Source organism: Neltuma alba, unplaced genomic scaffold (assembly GCF_004799145.2).
Source record: "Neltuma alba isolate B1F8T4 unplaced genomic scaffold, ASM479914v2 tig00012661_pilon, whole genome shotgun sequence".
Classification (NCBI taxonomy): domain Eukaryota; kingdom Viridiplantae; phylum Streptophyta; class Magnoliopsida; order Fabales; family Fabaceae; genus Neltuma; species Neltuma alba.
Genome location: NW_021637094.1, coordinates 1 through 27,200, shown reverse-complemented (window position 1 = coordinate 27,200; position 27,200 = coordinate 1). Strand labels below are relative to the sequence as shown.

Genomic DNA, 27,200 nt, shown 5'->3' with positions numbered 1-27,200 from the left:
TCATTTTTAATAAAAATACTCTAAAATAGTTTTTAAGTGTAATTCTATTTTTAAAGTATTTTCTGAGTTAATTTTTTATCATTCCTTTTTTCACATTTTTAGTAATTATCTTTCATGTTTTTAATATTTATCTTTAACATTTTCAATGGTTTTCAATTTTTCAGTAATCATTTTAAACATTTTCTAGACTATCTTCTATGATTTCAGTTTTCAGCTGTAATTTTTAATCTTAATTCATTTTTAATAAAAATGCTGGATCATTGAAAAAAAAGATGCATTTTTAATATATTTATGACATCTAATTAATTAATCTTAACTATTCATGCTAAAAAAGAAATTAACGTTAAATTCACTCAAAAAAAGAAATTAACGTTAACCCATTCCCCGCGTAATATTTTGCCAGGAGAGAAACTATGAAACAATGCAGGCCTTGATCAGATATCTGCCTCCAAGAATTTGCAACGTGGCAGAAATTAGTCGTCAATCCCTCTGGTTCATTGTTTTTCCCAATTTTTTCTTGTTTTTTATTCCCAAAAAAAAAAAAACCTTCAGCGATACTTACAAATTCAACAATGCCACCCCAGTGGTAGGAGAGGAAGAGCGAGAAAGATCTGTGCTCCCGGGGTCTTGGAGCCATGGCAGTAGCAGTGAACTGGTGCAAGCCTTCTCCATTTCTCGGTCACAAATTCGCAACTCGCTCTGTAAGTCCGCGTGATTTGGCTTCTGTGTTTGAGTGGGAAAAATGGCGAATGATGTTTCAAAGTAGTGCATAAGTCTATATATACCTTCTTATGCCCATGCTATTAACTCTGTGTAGTTCTTGGTATATTTAGTTTCTTTGATGTTTTGCAGATTTACTGATTTTGCAAATGATAATTTCGCTGTAGGCTAATCTGTTCTCTGGACAGTGTATGGGGAATTCATTTCAGCCATCTAGAATCAGTGCACTTTTTTGGCAGTCTAGAAGGTCCAGGGAAGCACAAGTAATGGATTCTGTTTTGGGACAGTTTACTTTGACAGGGTCTGGCTCAGAGGTGTTTTATTTAAGTGGTCCTTTCATAGTTCTTTGTCGTTGAAGATTTATCCGTTGTATTTGCTTGTGATATGCTCAACCTGTTGCCCTTTCATTGATACTTGTGTGCTCAGGACACAATGGTGAAGCTGGCACAACCCAAAACCATAACAGTTTCAGTTGTATCTTCTATCTCAGAGGTAGCATCCAGTGAATGGGATGCTTGTGCTCTGGATGCCACGGGCACTGAAAAGTTCAATCCATTTCTTACCCATGGATTTTTATCAAGTTTGGAGGATTCCGGAAGTGCAGTGAAGGTGTGGAAATCTTAGCTTCTATTTATCTTTTTATAATGACGTGTCATCTGAACGGCTAGGAAGTATATAGCTCTTGGTTCTGTCTGTTTTTTTTTTTTTTAATTCATCTGCTGTGCCATGTTATAGCTTAATATGTTGGACTAGCTAATATCAACGGGTAACCCCCCTAACCCCCCAGGGGGTCCCCTTTTATACTAAAACCATGGATCATTCAATGTAAACTCTGTAACCTCCATTGTAAGTAAATCTGACAATTTTGGAATAGGTTCAATGTTGCTAAGTCAAAGATGAAAATGCTAAGGAAGCAAAATCCCTCCGGGGGCCCAAAATCAAGCCTCCCCCACTCCCCCCTTCTGAATTAATGGTTTTCTTTGTATCTATTATTAGTCATGTTATCTTATCCTCCTATTTCATGATAATCTCCTTAACTGTAAGTTCTATCATATTCTGAGCCAGACTGCTCTTTTATGTTTGCATTCTCTCGTCGCAGATGGAATACATGGTTGGGTTAGTACATTGACCCCATGGATACCAGAATATTCTACGTTAATGCATTTGAGATCTCTTAAAATCAAATCAAATGGTTTTATCCTTCTTGCCATTTGTGGATTGCTTCACTTGATGATCACAATTGACTGGATTCTCTTTAAAATCATGAGTATTTCTTAGGCTTCAGAGTCCTAATTAGTTTTTTTTATCCTTTGATCTGTCATCGTTATTCACAGACATGTTGCTACTAATTTCCATGTTGTTCAGATGGTCATTTTGTGTGCAACGAAAATGAGATTCTATTAACAATACCTTGGATGCTATTTGGTGTTTGATAAAACCAATTGTCTGTAAAGCAAGAATAAACACGTCTTTCATTTCTCAGGAATTTCTCTTCTTTTTCATCCTCAAACATTTTGTTTGTATCCATTCAGGGTCCATGGTTGATGTTACCGCAACTTTTTCTTCATATTACCAGTGCCAAACTGTCAATGATACTGTGAAAACATCTGAATTTTCTTATTATTGCTCACAATTTCAGGAAACAGGATGGATGCCCCGCCACATCATTGCCAAGGATGAAGACAACAAGATTGTAGGTGTTGTCCTACTCTATCTTAAAAGGTTTGGCATCTGTTACATCATCCATGCGGCAAGTTATTTTCTAGTTCATTATGGAGCTTGTCTATTGTTCTAAAAGTAATTTTCCAGCTGCTTTGTATTACAGCTTTTATCTAACCTTTTATCTATTGTCTGTCTTCTCACCTATTGATTTGGTTGCAGCCATTCATATGGTGAATTTGTTTTTGATCATTCTTGGGCTGATGCATATTATAGCTATGGGTTAAAATATTACCCAAAGTTACAATGCTCTGTGCCATTCACTCCAGTAACTGGTCCAAGGATTCTAGTTCGTAACACCTCATACAAGGATCAAGTCTTTGACATTATAGTATCTGCAATGAAGGATCTGACTGATAAGGTATCAGATTTATCATAGGGCCTTAACTTTCAGCAAGTAGTTGTAGAAATACCCTCTGTTCTACCAGTATCCCTTCGTATATTTAATTTGTCACTTTATCACTACCAGTTGAAGCATTGTCATTATAATTAATGTCATGTTCATATGTCTTACTGCTCTCATTATTGACCCTTAATATGAGACTTGAATTCTTACTCTTGACAGAGTTTAGAAAATTGTTTCTTATTGACTACTTCTAGTTCTAGAATTTTCTCTTAACTTGCATTTATGCTGCTGCTCAGTGAAAGTATTAAAGGTTAGGAGGACCATTACACTTCCATCTGCATTTTCTTGCATAGAAAGATTTTGTTATATTTTGTTTCCTTAATTTCCGTTTGGTTGTTGTTCTAATATGAACATCTGCCATGCATTTTTAATCTGGCTTAATTTTCCTGACAGTCTCAGCTTTCATCATTGCATATTACTTTCCCCACTGAAAATGAGTGGAACAGGCTTGGTGAAAAAGGTTTTCTACAGAGGATGGGAATGCAGTACCACTGGAAAAATCGTAACTATAAAAGGTGAATCACTATATGTGCCCCATCTTTGGCAGTGTAAAATGTTCTTAGAATGCGTTCGGTTTGTATGTTTGTTTTGGCATACATTTTGGCTTCATCTAGGCATTCTAATTTTGTATCTGGGCTGAGAGAAATTGAGTTGGAGTTTCTGATGAGCGTCTTTTACTTCTTTTCCTCAACTTGAGGCCCCCCCGGGGGGTCTCTCTCAAAAGAAGCTGAAGATTTTCTTTTTTCCCCCCAGAAAATGATGACTTGAAGAGGTTCTTTATTTTGAACTAATGGTTGCTACATATAGGAGGAAGTAAGCCACAACTGAACCACTAAAACACCTCAACCATGAAAGGAAAACGATAGGAACATAGATGCAAACTAAAGAGTCAAATACTGAAAGCAAATAATGAAATGAAACCACCTCAGCCCATTAACTCCTGTAATTTCATGTGATTCTTTTGACGAGTCTACCCATTAAAGGCCCAAGAATAACCATATATTGAGCAGCAAAACAATATTTAAAATAAATTTGAGGACTGAACCAAACATAAAAAAGATTCTAAGAAGACATGAAAACATAATAGAAACAAGTCAACTAATACTTCATCATTTGGCAAAAAATTCTATTAATCACATGATTTCCAATACTTCCCTTCAAGGTGGGCAAGGCTTGGAGCTAGAATAGTTATTCTACTTTTCTTCCCTGGCATTTGCCAAACATGTAATGGAAGCCTCCCCTTGAAATGAGCTGATGATTGCATGTAATTTTCAATAGCTTGGTGACAAGTTCCTATAAGTAAAACACTCTGGCACAATGTCATTTGTCTGAAGCTATTAAGAGTTTCTGAAGGCAGTAAAATTCAAGGAAGCATTACAAGCTACTGTGATGCAAACTAGGTTTCGGTTTGTTTGCTTACACATACTGTTTCTTCAAGCTCATGTGTCCTTCGTCATTTTTCTTATTTTATTTTTCCAGGTCATGAATGTCCTTGTTCATTGTTCCTTCTCACAAAAAGACTATTATTCAATTGCTCTATATCACTTATCTCTGACAGTCAACTTTTTCTTAGCTCCAATTATAGTTTTATGCTTTCTGAACTCTGATTCCTTTTAGATATTTTTATTTTTAACATTGAATTTGTACGACATCAAAGGAACGTTAAATACTGTTTCTTTTCTTTCTTTTTCCCCGTGTCAAATGGCTGCATCTCTGATCTTGAATTAACATCTGTCTTTCTTAAAATACTGGACCATGGAAGGAATCCAACTTTGTTTGTCAGATCTTCAATCTATTAAAAAAGTGACATGATGTGTGTGATGCAGTCAATCAGTATGATACATCAGTAATTTAACTTTGGCTCCTGTGGTGAGTTATAAGATTACTTTTTTGTATCAGTCAATCTCATTTTGTTTTGTATCTCTAACTGGCAGTTTTGATGAGTTCTTGATGGACATGAAGCAAAGTAAAAGAAAAAATATTCGCCAAGAGCGCAAAAAGGTTGGTCTTTGTTGTTGAAGGTTTGGTGAGATGGAAAGAAAAATTTTAAAATGTGTTCAATGTACAAATCCGCTAGCAGTTTTCCTTTTCATACTCTTTGTGACAGCATGATGGGGGAAAAAAAATTGATTCTGAATTGTTGCAGCAATTGTTCTCATTTCTGGGTTCACCTCATGTAGTATAATGGTGGTGTATCTTAGATAACATCAAAGCAGTTGAGTTTATTTGTTGGCTACATTATTATAGAAACTTTTATGTGCAGATTTCCGCACAGAACTTGATTATGAAACGGCTCCGGGGTTATGAAATAAAGGTACTTTTATTAGTCTTATGTAGGTTTTAAGGGTTTTTGTGTGCGTTTGTTTTCTTTCTTATTTTTTTCCTTTCTTTTTGCATATTCTTTATGACGTTCCTGTTAGAGATGTCTCATTCTACTCCTGTAACTTTCTTCTTTGTTAAAATTTCTTTCTCTGTTAATGTGTACAATTGTGTGGTGTCATGCAGTCGTTTGCAGTCCTTTGGTGTGTTTGGTTGGAGTGAATGCTCATATTTATATTTTCCTTGGAACTCTGATATTTGATGTGGTGGTAGGGATTTATGTGTGGCCACATTCTGTTGCTCTTCCTTTGTGTTATTCTGATCTTGAATCCAGATATGCAATGTGATTGAAGAATATCTTGTTACTAATAATCTTGTTTGTGTATTTTTTTCCTCTAGGAGGATGTAATTTCGACTTTTTGTTTCTACTGTCTTCCTCTTTTTGATAAGATTTTTCTTTCACGGCAAGAATTGATCTGAAAAGCTTGTGGTTGTTGGAAAAGTCTTGATGCTTCTAATAATATTTTAGTGACCGACACTGGTCAGTTTTGGTGTGTACTTTTATATTGCACATCCATGTGAATAACTTTATCTTTCCATTAAGCAAATTTTACTTCTGGTATATTATTGGGCAAACTTCACAGTCGTATTGTTTCAACTTATTCCCTCTGTTGTGAATTTGTATTGGCAGGCAAGGCACTGGGACTCCTTCTATAAGTTCTACAGGAACACAACTGATAACAAGTCTGTTCCTTATGATTGAATCTTTCATTTTGAAAAGAATCAAATCACACCGATGATATGGGGATGTATCAAATATTGATACTTATACATTGTTGTTGCTTTATATTATAGGTGGGGTAGCCCTTACTTGACAAGGGAATTTTTTCATGAGATGGGATCAAAAATGGGAGATCAGGTATTGCTAGTTGTTGCAGAAGAAGGAGATGAACTTGTTGCAGGAGCTCTAAATCTCATTGGAGGAGATACTTTATATGGGCGGCTATGGGGATGTAGCCCTCGGAGTTATTATCCAAGTTTGCATTTTGAAGCATGTTATTACCAGGTACACCATCATTTTTCTAGGAGTTTAATATTATTATTATTATTATTTTACCTTGTATATTCTGTTTATATTCTCTAGTTTATTTCCTTTTCTTCTTAAATTTTCATTTCACCTCAGTAAGGGCTTACACCAACAGTTTCTGGTGTTGAAAGAAAAGGATGTTTCTCATTTTATACTCTGTATTAGTGTATTTTGCTTTTTCAAGCGTCGAAGCTATTTAGCATGAATGTGATTTTGATGCTAGTTGCATTGATATTTATCCGCGTTGTAACATTTCCAGTTTCCACCTTCTTCCCCTCTTGTTTTACTTGTCTTAGCTTTTCCTTGTTTTCTTAGATTGTTTGCATTGCAGCTTGTCTTCAAGTTTCAGTAACAAAATGGAAAAAAAGAAGTTTTGAAATCATAAGCATGCTTGGGAATTGGGAGGAGAATGAAAGGAGTACAAAGAACAGGAAAGTGGAGAGAAGGAAGTAGAAGATATGATCAGATGATAATTTTCCCTTTTCCTTGATTGGCAAAATTTTCTCCTCCAAAATCCCCCAATTTGAAAATGCGAATGAAAGAAGATTTCAGAGAGTTGGACAGAAATCCTTAACGATTCCCAAACTGGGTCTTCTCCATTATCTCCTGTTCAAGTACACTACACTCTTAATGATTTTATCTCTTATACTAATGTTGTATAGATAAACAAATTAGTTCCCAATAAAAGAAATTCAAAACAGCCCTATTATGACGCTAGCAGTTGCACAAAATCACAGAGGTTTGGGTTGTTTACACAACGGTTTACTCTAAATTCTCAATCACAATCTTTGAGTGAGACTCTGTTTCTCAAGTGTTTTCTGGCGCTTTCATGTCTCCTTATTCCTTGATTGGATCCTCGAATTACTGATGGTTCACCAAGATCTCAAATAAGATGTAGTATATAGCTCATGGAAGCATATAATGTAGTTGTTGCACTGTTTGGCGTTACAGGCTATTGAAGCCGCGATTGAACTCAATCTTCAAACAGTAGAGGCTGGAGCTCAGGGTGAGCATAAGATCCAGCGAGGCTATATGCCAGTGACAACTTATAGCTGCCACTACCTGACGGATAATGGATTTAGGAAGCCTATTGAAGACTTCTTAATCCGTGAAGCTTCTCAGGTATGATAATTGTCAGCTGACATGTGCGTTCTTTTGGAACTATATGCCGTGCTTGAAAGGATATGCAATTTTTCCACTTTATTTTTCTCACTCTTGGAAGGGTTAAGGACTAAATACAATTAACTGATATAATGGCCAAGAATGGAATAGACAGAAAAGAGGAGAAAAGAAAAGAGAATATAGAACAATTCTATCAGGTTCAAATTTAACTAACGAACTCCGAAAAAGTCCCTTATAAGAACCTTGTTTTAGCAGCAAACTTCCCAACTAAACTGGGTTGGGAAATCATTCATTCCAAGCTGTCTAAGGTAGGCCCCATGTGGGCAGAGTCTAAAAGGTTCCAGCATTGACATAGATATATGGCAAAATGATGTGTATTATTCAGATTCAATTTTCATTGTTTTGCTGTATCTAATACAAGTATCAAATTCATATTAGTCGGGATAAAACTTCTGTTTCTGGAACTTATTCTTCTTAGGCTAGAAACTTGTTTTTCCCCCTTATAAAAGAATCAATTAAAAACAACATACAAGAAGTCCAAAATAAGCATACGCAAGCATAAAAGATAAAAAGCAGTCCAAACAACAAACACTCGTGAATGAAAGCAATTGTAGGAAATTTCCAACCATGAAATAAACATTTGGATAAAAATAAACTGCCAGACAGGGGCCAAACTCTAGAAACTTGTTGGTTAACTTGACGAGCTGTGATGCAACTCTCTGACTACATGACTAAAAAACAACTGCAGTAAGCAAAATAAGATCAGAAAACCAAGTATCTCCAACTTTGGATCATACCTCAAGATTATCTCCTGTTAATGTTGCGTCTAGATAAGAGGTTATGTTCTCGTTTGTATGACGAAGGATGTAATGTAACCATTTTCTTGGTACCGACCGAATTCTTCCAGAAAGTCCAAAGACATACTTTTTAATGACAGTTTCATTCCCTTTTCAAGTGTAGCCTTTCTTGTGAAAGGTCATTATTACCCCTCTTCATCTAACCCTGATGATTTGCAATTTTGTTTACTTTGATTTCTTGTCTTTTGTACAGGTGAAGCTTGTTATTAATCTCTTACATGATTCTGGCCCTTTCAAGGAAGATATCCTGAGGGGGGAAACAAATTGACACAATAACAACTTTTATATGTAAATATATATTTATATATGTATATGGTTGTTTTTACTCTGTAATTATTAATTTTTTTCAGGGATTATTGTATATAACATGCTGAAGCGGTGACCATCCATGTCTTTAGGCATTTGCTGCCAATAATAACTAGCGCAGCTGTAACTGGCACTTGGGCCAATGATATAGAAGTGAAGGAAGAAATGATTTATTTAAATAAGATTAATTGATAAATATTGAATTTTAAGTTAAATTTGGTGTTCATTGAAACGATGGTGTCCATTTAGGCAAAAAGTTATAGATATCTGGACTTGTTATTTCCTAATCTATAATGAACAAATAGTATGAACTTATTATTTTCTAATTTAAAACTTGTCATTGCATAATATTCACGTATCTTTAGATTTTTCTGATGATTATATTTCTTTTTCAAGCATCATAGCAATTTGGGAGAATTACCGCAAGGTTTGAGGAAGGAAATTAATTATGATGAAATTCTAATGATAAGTGACTGGTATGAATCTGTTGTTATTTTCTATTCATGTTTTTCACTTGTCAATGGGTTTAAGATAATTAAATTCTTTTTTCGAAACTTGATTGTAATTTTTCTCAGCAATTTTCTCCAAAATTTATGCCCGGAGCAGACTATTTTGGGGTCAGACCAATTAGAAGGGAGACGTTCAAGCTTTGACAGTTGAAAATAGCAATTCATTTGAGAAACTTTCCCAACACTTTGGTCGTCATCCAATTGCAAACAATTTTAGATTAATATTCGATTCGCCATTTTGAAAGATAAAGTGTCCCTCGTCTGCGTTGATATAGTATGTCAATTTTGTTTGGCTTATTTGATGACCTTTTTCAATCTTCATGCAGAAATGACGTTCATGTTTTGGACAAGATTTTTTAAATAATTAAGGAGGATAAATTATTTTGCCCTGATTGATTACTTTTTGAAAAAAAAAATTAAAAAAAAAACTGTTTTCTGCTTACATGAATTGAAAAACTTGTTTAGGTAGGTATTTTCTTCTCAGAAAAAGCTTATATATTTAATGTTCTTGTTTATTTTATATTATTTAGGGAGAATCACAATAAGGCCTCAAAGAAGGAAAATAATTATTAAAAAGTCTTAATAACAACTTAAACGGCTTGACAAGTTTTAAAGTGGGAAATGATAACTTTTAGAACTTATTTTGTAATTATTTTTCTTCTTAGAACCTCATTGTAATTCTCCCTATTATTTATTAGAAATAAAAAGCTTATTATTGTTCTACTTTTTAATCTACTGTTCTACCTTTTAATCTTTAGAATAAGAAAATATGAACAATTTGAGTTACATTTTTTTTTTGTTCTACTGTATTTCTACGCATTAATGATATTTCATAAAAAGTTATTCCAACATCATATGTATGCTTACGTTTCAATAGTAGGAAAAAAACTTTAAATATTGGATAATCAAATCAAATAATCTGATTCTTTCAATAAACACACTCGACCATACAGAATTAGTTATTAATCTGCTTCTTAATATAAGATCTAATTAACCAATTTAGAGAAATTTAGAAAGTTATTAGATTATTTAATTATAGCATATATTACATGACCTTTCTAAAATACTCATATAGATTATTATATTATATATTAATTTGTAAGTGGGGTAAATTAATTTGGAAAAAAAAAATGAATATAAATAGTTTAAAACAGTTTAGTAATTTTCTTAAGTTTTTTCAAATTGGTTAATTGAGTCTTATATTAAGAACTGAAGATAGTATTAATTAACTATAGGTATTTCCATAAGAATGAAAATCTAAATCTCAGCTGTTTATCACCAAGTTTGTGGGGTGATTTTTTTTTTTTTATATTGCTATCTAATTAGACTAGATTCGAGCATTGTCGGATTTAATTAGAAGTAGCGATTCCAAAAACGTTTTCTTATATTCACATAAATTCAAACTGAATTAAGATCTCATACCATAACCTCATTTATTAGGACCAACACTTGTTGAACTGCGGGGCAAATATTTACAATACTTTATTCTTTTTTGCATAATTTATTCCATTAGTTAATTCTTTTTTTTTTTCTTTTGCTAACCACATATTCTATTCAAAATACTGTCCCTATCAATACATTGGTAAAACTAGAATTTAATTAGCTTGTACAATACACGAGAGATTGTTTTAAAAGAAAATCAAGAATTCAATATTCACTCTTCCAAAGCTCCTTTTAAAATGTTAATATCTTCCATTATCATCCTTGAACTAAACAAGTTGGTCTTCATAAGTAATTAATATTTTGGTCTTTTGCTCTCCTTTCAAAAAATAATAGTCATTACCTAGCGCAGCCTGACGATGTGACTTTAGAACTCCAAGTTTGTTCAGAATTCTAATTTCACGTCTAATGTCGTCTTTGCCTGATTATGATATTTATAATTTTATTAATCTCAATACCAATATCAATATTAAATACAACATCTATCACATTATCATCATTAAAATATTAATTAATTATCAATATAAAATTCTCCATGCTGGCTTATATACCAAGGGTGGGGTAAGATAAGAATAGAGGTTAAGGGTTTCAAACCCTCTCAATATGTTAATAAAAAATGGAAAAAAATCATTATGAAACCTCAAGGAAAGAATTTAATACTACCTCCGGTCCTAATTATAATAGTCACTTGACTAATTTGAGAAAATTAAGAAAAGAAGTTAAGTTAGTTATTTGTAATAAATAAGTGTTATCTTTTCTAAAATATCCTTACTAATCAAGTGTGTTGGCTAATTATTAAAAGAACTATCTTGGAAAAAATTGAGTAAATATGAGAGACAAAATGGATTGGGATCTTATATTTAGGACCAACACAAAAGTCAAACGGGATCTTATATTAAGAACCGAAAGTAGTAATAAAAAAGTCTTACTAATAATAATTGAGTATTATGGATCCATAGTTATTTTCTGTCCCGGAATCTGTTATCACATGCTGCTTGTGGGAGTTTTCGGTAATTACATTCCTTCATAATAATTCTTCTGGAAAAAAAAAGTCATAAATAATACAGTCCTTATCATTTAGTCGAAAAACATGCAATACAAATTTGACTACGAATTTGAAAAATGATACAAATGAAATTTAAACATTAGTAAAATTGGTGGGTCCGGCCAATAATAAAATAAACTTCCCTTTATTATTCATCATATTCATATTTGCTGACAGAAGAGTTTGGATATTCAACAATTCTTTCTTGAAACTCTAGAACTCCATCGACAATAATTAAGAATCAACAAACCTAAATTTCCATATGTGTGTGTGTGTGTGTGTCTTCTATCAGATAACAGTCAAAGGAGGTATGCTCTGCTCATTCCAGAAAAAGTTGCCAGGATCAACAGAAGCTTTCACTTTAGCCAATCTTTGGAAATTATTCTTGAAATACTTAGATCCCCAAGAAGATCTTGCTTCTTCATAGCTTGTATTTAGACCTGTATTCACCCCCAAATCTAAGTCTCTATAATTCAAATACGCAGCCCTCGGATTCTTCGAAACATACGGTGTCATGTAATTGTACAATCTTCTCATCATCGTCAAATAATATTTGTCTGTCGTCCCATTATTATTATTCGAATCCCACGACACATAATATTGAATCCCATATATGATCCCTCTTCTATGTGGAAATGGGGTTTCTGATTCTGAAATCTCACTCATTCTTCCTCCATAAGGTGTCAGTATCAACGATGGAGGATTATCCTCAGATAATAGAATCTTCCATAGCCTTTTCAAACCAGACAAAGGAACAGGTTTCGTTACATAGTCGGATTTTGCTTTGAAACTGATCTGAGATTTTTGGTTTCTTTGAAGTAGCACATTAATGGAGGAGTTCACTGAGTATCCTGCAAAATAAAGAACAGATTGAATCCAACTCATTTGTTTGCAGTTATTTCTCTGCAAACCCAATTCTGCAAAATTCTCACTCATCAAAGTCACAGCCTTATCAGCTTCTCCAAGATACAATCCTGTGAAAGAAATTTTAGTAGTTTTAGAAGATGAACCATTCAGATTAACATTTCCAGTTCCCGTTACTGCATGAAGAAAAATCTCCCCAGGAAGCTTATCTGCTATATTTTGCCACTGCATGAATGGTTTTGCTGAGTCATCATCATCTTCAAGAACATTTGTAGAAATATCAAAGATTGTTACTGTTGGGGGGACACGTAAGATTTTAACTTTCCATGAAGTGATAACACCAAAGCTTGATCCTCCTCCTCCTCGTATGGCCCAAAACAGATCTTCTCCCATTAATGTTCGATTCAAGATTCTACCCTCAGAATCCACCATTTTAGCATCAACAACGTTGTCAGCTGCTAAACCATATTTTCTGAAAATAGTACCGAATCCACCACCACTTACATGTCCTCCTATGCCCATTGTGGGACAGCTTCCTGCAGGGAAGCCATGGATACTGCTTGCTTTAGCAATTTCATGATATAACTCTCCAACTGTTGCTCCTGATTCAACCCAAGCAGTTTCGTCTTCAAGGTTTATACTTATCGATCTAAGATGAAAAAGATCGATAACTATGAAAGGTTCAACATGGGAGGTATAAGAAAGACCTTCATAATCATGACCTCCACTTCGAACTCTAACCTGTAAACCGTGTTGTTTTGAACAGGTGATGGCAGATTGGATTTGAAAGATGTTATTTGGAGTGACGATAAGGATTGGTTTTGGGGTTGACTTGTGTGAGAACATGAGATTTCTGATGGAAGAGTGAAGAATGGGTTGATAGGACGGGTCATTTTGGGTGAATATGACTTGCGAAGTTGCATTATTATTAGTGATTGTTGTATTTGAGGAAAAACATTGAACAAAGCTATCTTTGAGGCCAAAAGAGAGAGAAATTGATGGGGAGATGGAGATGAAAATGGTGATGAATAGAGGAGGAAGAAGAAGCAAAGGTTTCTGAATTTCATGGCCATGGATACAAGTTTAATGTGTGGAGAGAAGTGGAAGGATACACGAAAACATATATATGAGGTGCTTGTGTAATAATTGGTGAATAATACACATACGGGTGCGTGCGTCTTATATGGTTTAGAGGTATTTGTAGAAGTATGATGTTGGATTAACTTATTGTAATTTTAATGCAAAACTGGACAGAACAAGTTGACTATTTTTAAGGGATTTTTATTGTGATAGGGCCAAATTATTAATTTTGTATTTGAGTAAAATACGCTAAACTTCCGAATTAAATTAATTAATTTCTATAATATTATAAAATTACTTAATGTTATAATTCTAAATTTTTAATCTTGTTTATCTAAACTTGTTTATTTATTATTTTTTTTCAAATGCATATGACATTTTTTAAAATATAGGAAAGGTATGTATAATTAAAATAAAATACAAGGGTGTTTAGAATATTTTATTTATTGTATTTTGAATTAAACAAGTTGGTCCTTGTAAGTAATTACATGTGTTTATGTAATGTTCCGGATTAATAATAATGTAACGTGTACGTTTTTTATGGTCAGAAGTATATATTTTCAAAAGCATTGTCTGGGATCAACTCATTGGAATTCACGTGCACATGTTGCCAAACTGAATTGACTATTTAAAAGGGATATTTATTGTGGTGGGGCCAACTTATTAATTGCATTTTGAATTAAACAAGTTAATGGTCCATATAAGTAATTTATATCATCGATTGAAAAATGTTTCATTCCAACTTAGAGGTTTGTTCATATTCCAAACTTTATGTCGTATTGTCTTTGTTTGTTTGTGACCCCAAGTTTTACTGAAACAATTGCAAGAAATTCCATCACCAATTATATTTCAAATTTGAAATCAATAGTTAGGTGTTTTAAATTTAAAACTAGTGATTTTGGTCCTTGAAGTTTTTTTTTTTTATCCTTCTAAAAATTTTTGGTCCTTGGACTAGAACAATGTTTTTAATCCTTGAAATAATGATCAAAATAAATGGAATCAAATCTCAGATACTAAAACTATTGATTTCAAATATGGCTAAAATTTTAGGAACTAAAACTAAAATGAGGTTAAATTTTAGAGACTAAATATATTATTAACCTTTTAAAAAATGATGAAGGGTATTTTGGCCATTAAAAGAATCCTGTATGTGAGATCTAAAAAAATTATTGATGAAGGGTTTCTTCATAAAAATGGATACCTGAAAAATTTGCCTTTTTCATTGGACTTAAGGTTATTGAACTTTCAAATTTAAGTAAACTTATAACAAGGATGTAAACTTAGATTATAAACTTATATTGTAAGCTCACAAGAGATTACCCCTATCACAATAAATAGCTAAATATATGATTAAATAATTAAAATACCAAAAAATGAGAAGAATTTGATTTCGATGTATTTCAAATTCAAACTTCCTCTTGCTTCACTTTTACAGCTTCTTGAGTCCTAACTTTCAATCAGAGGATGAAGGTTGCATCCACAAAAAAAATAAATAATACTACCTCTAGTCCTAATTATAATAGCTAATTGATTAATTTAGAGAGATTAAAGAAATAAGTTAAGTTAGTTATTCATAATAAATAGGTGTTTTTTTCCCTAAAATATCCTTACTAATCAAGTTTATTAGCTAGAACTATCATTATTAGAGGGACTACTTTGAGAAAAAATATATATATAGGAGACAAAGTTGATTAGAGTCTTATAATTAGGATCAAAATAAAAATCAAATAAGATCTTATATTAAGGATCGAAGGTAATAGAAGACTATACAAAGGTCCTCATCAAAAAAAAAAAAAAAAAGAAGACCACGATGACTATAACAAGGCAGCATGACTTAACAACTTTTTTTTTTGGGGGAATAAACCTGGATGTTAACACTTGAACAAAAAACAAGAGAACAAAGCCTATCTTCATCATCAATCTCCACCTCTCGGTTAAGAAATGGTGGTTGACCAATGATAACCAAGTATTGGTTGACCAATGATATCCAAGTATTTTTTAGTCTATGGGCTAATCTTTCTATCCTATTCGCCATCCCATTTCCTCCCTACTCACATGATACAAATAATCAGTCAATCTCTCTGTAACAAAAGTTTAATGTCATCAATAATTTCTCTAAAGAGGTGATTATCATCACAACCCCTTGAAATAATACTAACAACTTTAATATAGTCACTGTAAAAATCAATATTTTTGTATCCCTTAATCCAAAAAGTTGTCATCAAGATACCCCAGTAGCCCAGCAATCATCAAAGGAATTACTATTATCTTGCAGCTAAAATCGCAGATCCACCTAGTTGTAGCATCTTTGGTTACACTGCCACACCCACTTCTACCATCTCTGTCTAGAAATACATGGTCCAATTTTTTGTTCTTTGAACATAATTGTATAAGATAAAAAAATAAAATTGATAAATTAACTCACGAATTTAATTTAAATTTACAACTAATACGAATTTAAAAACAGATTAATACAATTTTATAAGCCACAAATACAAGTCAACTCTTGACTCTAAGTTTGAATGTTGGGTCTACTAAGAAAGCCATTTGCACTTCTTTGAAAATTGCTTCCCAATAACTTCACTTTTACGCCAATCAATCAAAGGGAAATCCAATTTCCATTTCCCTTCTGTTTTCGTGATCGCTAATTCCCGCTGACCAAACGGAGCCCTAGATAATTTCTCCGGACAAATTCTTCAATAATGCAGATTAAATTCGCTCATCCCGAAGATAAGGATGATCCTTAGCGCATCATTCAATAGCAACAATTTGCAATCTTTATATTCAATTCCCAACAAGTTTTAAAAATGGAACCGTCACCTTCACTCCTCATAGACATTTGAGAATCAGTTTTGTTTGGTCTATTTGGCCACTTTCAATCGCATACACATTTAAGGTCAAAGTTTTGGAAGGAAAAATTAAACAAAGAGTTATAGGAGAAATGTTCAAATTATATATAATTAAAGCTTTATTTTCTACTAACAAAATTTCAAAATTTAAGTAGTAACATTTTTTTAGACAAGAAACTTTGTTTTTTATGATTTGTTTTTATGAATTTTCACACAAATAATAAATTAAAATTTTTTAAAAAAGTATAAATACCTACAAAATAATTTGTTTTTTTTTTTTAAAATGCAAGGAGATGACGGAGTTGAAAAAGAGATATGATATTGTGGACGATTGGGAACACTATCATCTTGACCATTGAAGGAAAACATATTGGACATGCCGCACTACAATCTTTTGTCAAAGCCATATTTAGAATACCACCAAACACTTGGATCGACTGGCTGGAAGTCGTTCTAGTTTAACCAAGGTTAGGGATTCAATCCCGCTTGGAAACATTGCAGTGTTTGTGGTAGGCAAGCTGCCTTGGGGTCCCATAAAGTGCACTACGGATTAGTCTGAATCCGTTGATATGCCTAGAAGATAACCTTAGCTTAGGATACCAAGAGAAGAAATTCAAAAAAACCATATTTAGAATAAATTATATGAATTTTCAGCAAATTTTATTAATATTATATATATAACTCATGCAATTTTGTTTTGAAAACAAAGTAAAATATAAAATTTTTCCCTATCTTTGTTGAATCATAAACCTCTCTAATTTCAAAACTCGCACAAACTTGGAAAAAAAAGAAGAAGAATAAATTACCTAGGCCTCTCTGATTTATTTTTTATTTGGGAATACACATCTCATTTATTTTTAGGAAAATTTGTGTATATTATAAAAATTTTAAAAAACGTCTATAAAATTTCAGTGAAGTTTATATAAATTTTTAAACTTCAAAATTTATATAAACTTTGTCTATGCAATTTACCCCAACGTTTTTCTACAAACCCAAGCCACTTGAACTTAGCCTAGTTATAAAGAATGGCTGTGGGGTAGCCTCAATATAAGGCAGTCAAAACTGAAAACATCCATCCACAAGATTGCAAAATTATTATTATGAAGATCATTTGTAACTTTATCTAATACCTAGAACTAGATTGGGGAGGTGGCGGCGGCAATCGGTTAGGTGTTCGGCGACTGCCGGAGTTTGAACCTGAGCTTACTTCAACATTTTGATATGGGTCACTATAACGTCTACTGTGACCACCAGATCCATACCTATAGGAGTCACTTCGACCATTAGCAGCCGCATCAAAGGCAGACTTCCAATCCTCACCAGATGAAGGTACAGAGCTTCCTATGTTGTTTTCTGAAGGAACAAATGACCAGAAACTGAAATTATTAGACTAAATTATGGTACAAGTTCATATAGATAGTACTTGATTTCAATGGGAACTAGAAATTTATCTCCCCTGTGATGCACAGACTAAAATATTTGATTAAATTTTAAATTTCAATAAATTGTATTATCTAAGGTAGCTCAAGATTCGCAAGTGTTAAAAACATGAAACAGTGAACTCAGGCTTTTTTTTTTTTTTTTAGGGGGGGTGTCGTAAAAGAGTAGTTTTGAGTCACGGTTCAAAGAAAGTCTACATAGGTACCTATAAATTGATCGCTGACAAGGTATCCATGCTCTCGCGGGGTATATATACTTAATTAATATATTAATAGATATATATAATATGTATACTCACACATATAATATATATATATATAACTAATTAATATATATTGAAAAAAGTAAGGAGGGATAACACTGGAAAAAAGTAAGTCAAAATCGACTTATTTGGAGGGGAGGGGAAGGAAGCACAAAAAGACAAAATTTTTTACCTTCCTCCTTCAACCAAACAGACTCATCCTCTCCCCTTCCTTAAAAAACCCGGGTAAATTGCAATACCCGGCATATTTCTTAGGAGAGAACCTCAAGAACATTCAGGTTTGCGTAGTGTTACCTGCCCCTCCATCAGACCAACTAGAAGCAGCAGCTGCCCTATTGTCATGGACGCCAAGTTGCCTAATGAGTTTTGAAAGAAGGGTTGACTGTTTATGGACACGCTCCCTTTTGTTCCTTACATTCTGGTCTTCCAGGAGTAATTGTTCAATATTTGCTGAGCTCCGGGCACTGTCAACATTAGCAGATCAAATTAGTGCTGCCAAATTTTATTGTGAGATTTGAAGTGTTTAGATGATAAAGATAATTGAATTTAATGCTGCTTATCATGTGTATGAATATATTTATCTCAAAGTGATGGGAATTAATACTTATTGGGAAAAAATCGAAACAAAAGTGAAAAACCCACTAGACCTAGTATTTATTCAAATGTGTAATAGAATAATAATGGAGTTGCAAGAACATTAAAAGTTGTTTGAATCATGGAAGTAGAAAAGCAGGGAAGGCTTGCTGGCATATCAAGAAACAGAAAACTCAATTGAAACTAAGGAGAGAGGAGACAGAATGAACCTGAGGGAACTATATAATTGGTTAAGCATGTCTTCTTTAGCTTTCTCTACTAGGCAAAGAACAACTGCCTGCTCAGAGAAAACTAAATGATTTCATTAACAGCAATGAACAAAAAGACAGTAAATATAGCAACTAATAAAAGAAACTGACTTTTGGAACATTAGCAGCAAGGCTATTAAGAACCGCTTCAACATAACCACGCACTTCCTGCGTCATCCATCTAAGTTCCTCTTCAGGATCCGCAGGCTTTCTAGCCATGGCATCCTACAAGAGTACTCAACATCAGTAGCTGCAGAATAGACTCTAGACGCCAGAAAGAAAAACTTATTGGACACATGGTAAACTGGCTAGGTATGTAAATAGAAAAAGATGGGAAAAAAATGTAGCTGCAGAGATTCATAACTTTCATGAAATTCATAACTGATTTTCAGAATAAATATCTTGGCCAGGCCAGTGGCCAGGGGAGGGGTGAAATGCATCACTGGGAAACCTCTTCCTGTATAATGGCGTAATCCCAAATAAACCAACATGTTGGTTCTCCCTATGGTACGGTAAAGAAAGAGTGCAAATTTTTATTTTGCTATTATACAGATCAAATAAGAGAGGATAAGTTAGCTTTTAACTTACAAGAGAACCATCAGAAAGACTTTGTCGAATAGGAAAACCAGATTCAGCTATCGTTTGAGCTCCTCCTTTAATAAAATGTGCAATATTGCCTAGCTTGTTTAGCCACTCAACTTTATCAGCCATGTTTTCTGCCTTTAACACAACTACACTTTCAGCTGCCAAAAGCATGTTGCAACATTGACATAGATTGTTCAGTTATATTCAATCATTCATAATTTGGCCGGGCGATGATAGAATGCATATGTTAGTAAGAGAGTTACATTTCATGACAGTCTTATAGGGGACCTTGCTTGTTATCTTGAAAATGAGGCTTGGTGATTTTCCAGAATCAGCCCCATCTGCCTTCTTATCCTTAGAACCCTTGGCAGGAGCATCATCATCAGAAGTCTCCTCAATATTGCATTCCTGGTTATAAAATTCAAATTAAAAAAAGGAACATCCAAAAATTAAATATTATCGTTTAATAAACCCATTTTCTCTTTGTTATTTGAAACCTCTAGGAGCTGCCATTGTAGGCTACTACACTATCCTAAACGCATCTGCCAATTTAAATAAACAGGATTCAGAAATTTTATGCAGACCATTATATCCGCCATTCCACGAATTAATTTTGTTAAGAACAAGGGCATTTTTCGCTCTCTAAGAAATCCATACCTCTAAAGTAACAACTCCTCGGAAATGTCGCTCCTCTTGTTTTTTGGTGTAACCAAGCTGCAGCAAGGCAAATCATAGCACATCAAACAAGACTTGATTGTTCTCCTCATCAAATCAATGCATCACTAGCAGATACTAATGCATTTGCACATACCGTATGCTGGAATGATTAATGCAACATGCTTTGAATATTATTTTACAAATAATTAAAAAAATAAAAGCAAAAAGAAATTATGGGTAACATAGAGAAACCAAAAGCGAAATTTCAATTGATCAAAGATAACATCAAATTTATGAGAGGCCTTGACTTATCATGGCAGTATGAATTATCAAACATGAGGCTCTTGAATTTCCCATTTATCTCATGCCCAATTATATCATAAATAGTTGTTCAATCATTTAGAAAATTAAGTCATACGCTTAGCAAATGGCATCATACAACTTGGTGAAGTTACTTTCGTGTAATGCCAAAATCACCTTACTGAAAATTAAAGCATCATCTTTTGCCCAAATGGTAACATAATTTTTCAATTGATTAAATTATATTCAATTTTCCATTTCCCTTGAGTTTATAAATACTTATATTCCCATCCCGCTACAACCCTAAAGGAGATCCTCTCCCCAGATACCACCCTTTTAGATAGGCGGAACGTCCAAACTACAGCCCACCTAGGAAGGGTCGTACTAGCATACCTTCACCCCCAAGCTTGAGGTAGATTCAGAGACGGGGACAACATAAGTGGAAATAATTACCCAAACCATTTTGTAGAAGCAGCTCCTTAGAGAGCCCTGCCAAAGAATTATCCTTATGTCTGCATGTGAAGGAGATTTGGAAACCATTAAATGTTATGAGTGAGGGGACAGAGAAGGGGGTGGGACAGGGAGGGAGGAAGGATGAAGTTTGTTAGAAGAGGTTATATATTGAAAGGGTAAACGTAGAGGGAAAAAGAAAGAATTTGGTAGCTTTTGGAAGAGACACTACCATCTCAAAATCTAGAGGGTGCTTGTTTCCATCTAATCCTTTTAGTCTTTATTTCTACTTTGTTTTAGGAATTTATATTAAGGTAAGAACTAGCCTATTCATTCTCATCTGTTTTCTCCACGTAGAGAAAGAATCAGAACCTCACCAATATGTCAATATCGTTAGTTTCTATTGGGTTTCATCGCCTTTCTTCTTTCAGAATGAGATTTCTTTGCCAAAAAAAAAAAAATTCACTTAAACTCACCATCAGACCATTAAATAAGATGATTTACTAACCTTCCCAGTCTTCTCATTCAAAACAACCATCTTCTACTCCAAGTATTACCTTTTCCGCTTTTTTTATATAAATATCCTGCATTCAGAAGAGATATTGCTGAGAAAGAAGTTAATTCAAATTACTCATTTATCTCATATGATACCTAGCATTCCAATGGAGAGAGAAAATAATACATAGGAATCGTCTAGAAATTATTTGTAGTTTAGCATGAAATATCTAAAGGAGGGAATTGCTAATGAAAATTACAGTAAGTTTAAACACCTAAATATTCATTAACTTGAAAATATATGTTTTTCTTCTGGAAAAACAAGGTTTATAAGATATGAAGAGAATTACGAGAGGATAAAACAACCTCATCACCTTGAAAAGATAACCAAGAGTTTTATTTATTCCTTCTTCTTTTTTTGGGGGGGGGGGGTGGCGGCTACAGAACATTCAAAATTGTCCTGTGCTTCAGCAATGTCTTTCAATTATTGAACTTAAAATAATAAGTGCAAGACCAATTAGTGCAAAAGCAGCAATATAAAAAGTTCTGTAAATGAAACAAGTCTAACTGTGAAAGAAGACAGATTTTCCAATGACAGAAGCAGATAAGAGAAATATGAGAACAAATTTATTAGCATGCAACTCAGTAATTGGAAGTGACATGAGAAAAGAAGAAAAGGTACATCAGCAAGCCGATGATAAAGCCCTCAACTCTAATAAGCCAATGACAGACGAAAACCACAAATGGACGGCAAGAAAAATGGAAATAACTTGAGATGGATGATACTTTTACCGAACAACTAAAAGATATTACAAGGGAAATAACTAACTCAAGCTAAACTATTGACCCTCTTACACCAAGATACAGAAATTACAATGAAAATAACAAGAAACAGAGGAGGAAAAAAAAAAAAGGCACACAACACAGTGACTCTGAACTTTCAAGAGGTCGGAACTCTCCCAAACATCACTATACTTCCAAAAGACTGAACTCCCTTACCTTTTCACGGAAAGGCTAATCTTATACCCCAAAAAAATAATCTTTACTCCCACCAACTCTATCCATACCTATGGCAACACCTAACCTGACTTGTCTTTTACCATTTTAATCTCACAGTTATAAATCTTGGGATAAATCTCTTGACCACTGGTGTTAGTCTTCTCTGTATCACTTCCCCTCCAAGATTGTCTACCATAGGTCTTGGGAAATGATGTCCTACTCTTTTGTAAATCACCGGCTCTATCAGCTGACAATTTTGATAATTGCAGGAATGTAGAGCCATAGACAAGAATATCCGATGCAAATAAAATGATGGGATGAGATGATCAGCCACCACGAAGAGGTGCATATAACAACATTTGAATTTATACATCTATTGCGAGCTGCTGTTTGATAAGAAGGATGACAACAGAACAAAAGGAGGTAACTCGTTTAAGTAAGATGACTTTTGAAGCTTTTAATCCGGGATAAAAGAACGACAATTAGAAGAAAAGAGAAACCCAAGTAAATAAATGACACTACCGCAAGAGGAATGGCCTTAATGATATAGTTAGATCCACATTAACCGTCAGGATGAATTTGTAAAAACCTGCTGTTATCTCTCCTTCAGGCCCTGCAATCTTCAAGCTGGATGTCTCTTGTGCATCTTTGTCGTGTAGACCAAATTTATCTTTCAATGATTTTAAGGTTGCCCCACTTTGTTGACCTTTTTGAGGACTACTATCCTATAAGGGGAAACCAAGTTTCCATCACATTTGTGTCCTATGTAAGCGAATTTAACATTGGTATGATGAGACAAAAAGCAAGCCATTAGTTCCTTGAAGGAACTAAATAATCGCACACCCTATTTGGAGCTGACTGTTCTGCATCTACTGCTTTTTTTGAGGGCCGCTTTTGCTCTTCCTCTCGGCGCTGCCTCTCCATTCTGATGAATGCAACAGAAACAGGCATTAAAACATATCGAAGTTCAGTCAAATAATACCAGCTTTTGCAGGATATAATATTAGCATGACAACAAATGAGATACAAAAGTCAAAATCTTAGCTAATCATTACACCTTTCTTTTTGGCTTTTGGGTGGACGCCTAGGAGATTTTTGGAGCATAATAATCAATAGATGCTCATAAGTTCTCCATAATAAAAGCAGACGGGTCATTCAACCAATCAAAGCATTAGTTTAAAATTCACTAGTTGAATTCAAACCAATCATAATTTACAACGAAGTAAGATATTTTATTTCAAATATTAAAAAATGTTATATAATATTAAAAATATAGTCACAAATTGAATTTATAATAAAGAATTAATAGTCAATTGTCATAGTATTCATCGATTTTTACCACAATGACTTTTGGACAAAAAAAATAATTTAAACAGAGAAGATTTATAAAAACGTGAAAAACCAAATTTAAAATTTATATTATAATTCTTTATGATTTTCATTATTTATTGGAATATATATAACGAAAGATAAATGTAAAGAAGGTTAGTAAGAAACGAAGCCATGCCCCCAGGTACTGTAACAAATTATGGTTCTAAGAATAATTACTACATATTATTTGTAATCATTGTAATCTATTATTTGTTGTTTTGTAACAGAATCTTGGAATTTCAACCCCTTTAGTTTAGAGATTTAGTTTTTGCGCATTTTATTTAATTTCCCAGGATAGTTTCTATTCTTTGTATATAAATTTGTATAACGCTCCCCACTATGAATAGCATAAATGAATTTTTCACTCATGTCTGTCATGGTATAAGAGCTGGTTACTTGTTTCTAGGCTTCTGATTCATGACGTCTTTTTTCCTCTCTTTGTTTCTTATCTTTCCCATTACTGTCAGTAGTCAACCCTTCCTTTCACATCATTCTTCAATAAAAAATATCTCGAAACGTGAGGATGAGGGATAGATTGCAGCCTATTTAACAATTGTACTCTATGTTTCAGTGATCAATGAATGAAATCATCTTTCAAGATTTGCACTATATATCTTGAGAATCTCAAATACTCCCTCCGTTTGTTATTATAAGAGACGAATAACTGAATTACGTTATTCAAAAAAACAGTTAAAATTAGTTAAAAATAATCAACGTGTAAAAAATATAATTTTTTCAAAAATGCCCTCATTAAAAGGAGAGAGAGCATAAGAGAGAACAATGATAAATTATTAAAAGAAAGAGAACTGGGAAGGAGAGAGAGTGTGAGTTGGAGACAATAAATATGGGTAAAATAAGAAATCAATACAAAAATAGAGATAACTTTTAAGTGTTTCTTATATATAAAAACATGCTATAAGCATCAAATGTCTCTTATAATAAGAAACGGAGGGAGTAATATTCATTCCCAATAAAGTTCCAAGTCACATGAATCTTTCATGGTGTTGAATTATCATGAGTTTCAAATCCAAACTCAGCGCGTCAAGTAGGAATGGGAAAACAAGGTGATACCATTGAGAAGCATAAGATTTTTTAAGATCGTATGTACATATGCATTCAAAGAGATTATACATACCGCCTCTGCACCAAACGAATAAAGTGTTGGGGTGGAACAAATGCACGCTCCATATCAACCAAGGCAACGACCATTCTTTTGGCCTCACTCTTAATGCATCTAGGGCAGAACTTGCTATTGCCACAATCTAATAAAAATTGATAGGTATATGATAATTAAATATCCAAAGAGTGGGCCAACTTATGTATAATTACCACGAAGCATTGTTACCTCTCTCTTCAATGGAGCATATCTTCCAAGACCAGGTGTAGCATTCGCAGCAGCAGAAACTATTCCACAAGCACACGATGCACCTAATTTGATAGTTGCCAAACAAATTCACTTGAAAGAAGCTTAAATAGGAATATCAATAGGGAAAAAAAAAACACAGGTAATTGTTCTATTTGTATGGGCTGATAATAATTAAATGCATGTGGTAGTATAAAGACACATTATGCGTCATATCAACAATTAGTTCGATAACATGCGTTGAAAACAGGGATTGTAGAGAAAAATAGGGAGACATAAATGGAGGAAGAAAGGGAGAAATAAATATATAGACGGAGAAAGAGGGAGAAACAGAAAAAGAACTACTGAATTTTTTTTTTTTTTTAATTGTTACACCAAAAGGCTTTGAACCTTTAATCTCTGCCTACACCTCACATTGCCACAAGAGCTGACCCCATGTGGAGATCTACTAATATTTTATTCAATCATAAAACTAAATGAAATGTCTACACCCAAGGGTTTGCAAGGAAACTATAAAACATAAAGACAAAAAAACAAACTGAAAAGAGAATTCTGATCACTAATTGATGGATTAATCCCTGAAACATAGACAAATACCCAAATCATCATTAACCAGACCCCTCCTCATTTTAATGCCTCCAAGACAACCAACTGTGCTTGATTTTTATTTCTGCAATGTTCCCAAATAGTCAGGCCTCTACCAAGATCTTTCCGAGCTATCTTTACTCATCTTGATAAACAAAGCATACAAGATACAACTAGCATACTGAATAAAATTATCAACTCAATAGAAGCAAACCTCATCAACACAAAGGCGTGATGGCTCCTTTGCCAGTTCGAGAACACCTTTAATTAAGGACCTTAAACCTTTCTCTGGGGAGATAAGATATGGTTGATATCCATCTGCTTCAAGAACAACCTGCCACACAAACTAAAAGGGCCATATAAGAAACAAGAACCTTAGGAAGTTATAGTCCAAGATTCAACCTAAAACCAATAAAATGCATTCTAAGAACACTTACCCTTTTGACATTTTTCATGTCAAAGTGTCTGTCAATTGGAAGTTGCTTGATCCTGTTAGGAAAATTGCCTTCAAAACTAGCAACAACTTTCCAACCATTTTCCCTGTAAAGGAAAACAGATAAATACTAGATTTGAAAACCAGCTACTGCCAACACCCTTACATCTGTAAAGTAACCTAAGGATTTAATCACACGACTCTTCAGATATTAGGGTCTCCCATTATGATAGGGCTCAAAAGCAAACAAGATAACCAAATAAGATGCCAATTTAAGTAAGCAGCTCTTCCAATTCTCCAACAACCTCAAGGATTTAAAGACGGGAATTAGTAACTTGTGTGCAGAGTCAATAAGGCTTTATATAGTCTAAAACAGGCTCCAAAGGCTTTGTTTGAGAGACAGGAAGCAGCTCTAGTCAACAACGATTTCTAACCAAGAAAATATGGTCCTACTTTGTTCATTTGCATTATCCCCATAGAAATTAGTTGAGCATTTGTTTACGTAGATGATAATCTCATCATTTTAAACCAGTTGATTGAGGAGCTGGTTCATAGTCTAGAAAGGGAATTTTTACTGAAGGATACCGGTTCTTTAAACTATTTCTTGAGTATTGAAGCAAAAAATCTTAAGTTCAATCAATTTTTGCAGACTAAGTATGTGAAAGATCACAAGACTCGAGAAACGTCCCTAAGGTGCATGGGAGCGCACAAAATATGTATAAATTTGAACATATCACATGCTTTGTATATCTTTATATAGGAGATTCTTAAAATATTGACACAGCTCCAATTCTGTTCTTGGTTGTCCAACAACTGCCTCGCTAGACTTCATTTACAGGCTTTCCCTCTTTATCTGTGTTTGTTACTTGTTCATTATTTTCCATGCAGTAGCTTGTTAATAAAGTAAATACTCTATTTCATCAAGAGAAGGCAGGAACTAACCTCGCCTCCTGCAAGATGTTGAAGAAATTTATCCTCAAATTCACGGCATAACTCCAAAGCTAGAGCTCTGGTACCTGAAGAACTAGCAGTCATTTGTCCCCCAAGCTTCACTAATTCTTCCTGGACAGTCTGAGACTTTCCCTGTAGACTGCA

The 27,200-nt window shown here is 33.8% G+C and overlaps 2 protein-coding genes and 1 pseudogene across 2 annotated transcripts; 1 reads left to right on the top strand and 2 right to left on the bottom strand.

Moving 5' to 3' along the window:
- The first annotated feature begins 593 nt into the window (after positions 1 to 593).
- Positions 594 to 8,751, top strand: LOC114729658 (uncharacterized). The gene is made up of 13 exons (XM_028916696.1): positions 594 to 701; positions 888 to 1,034; positions 1,147 to 1,329; positions 2,360 to 2,442; positions 2,602 to 2,800; positions 3,239 to 3,360; positions 4,780 to 4,846; positions 5,109 to 5,159; positions 5,856 to 5,908; positions 6,020 to 6,230; positions 7,203 to 7,373; positions 8,424 to 8,485; positions 8,581 to 8,751. The coding sequence occupies exons 1-13, from the start codon at positions 636 to 638 to the stop codon at positions 8,594 to 8,596; spliced, it is 1,431 nt and encodes a 476-aa protein (XP_028772529.1). The 5' UTR covers positions 594 to 635; the 3' UTR covers positions 8,597 to 8,751.
- A 2,905-nt stretch (positions 8,752 to 11,656) lies between these two features.
- LOC114729657 (berberine bridge enzyme-like 18) lies at positions 11,657 to 15,509 on the bottom strand. The gene is made up of 2 exons (XM_028916694.1): positions 15,339 to 15,509; positions 11,657 to 13,450 (listed from the first exon to the last, which is right to left on the bottom strand). Exons 1-2 carry the CDS (start codon positions 15,507 to 15,509, stop codon positions 11,819 to 11,821), a joined length of 1,803 nt encoding a protein of 600 aa, XP_028772527.1. The 3' UTR covers positions 11,657 to 11,818.
- Positions 15,510 to 17,387: 1,878 nt separating this feature from the next.
- LOC114729659 (dynamin-2B-like) lies at positions 17,388 to 26,212 on the bottom strand (annotated as a pseudogene).
- Between the last annotated feature and the right edge of the window lie 988 nt (positions 26,213 to 27,200).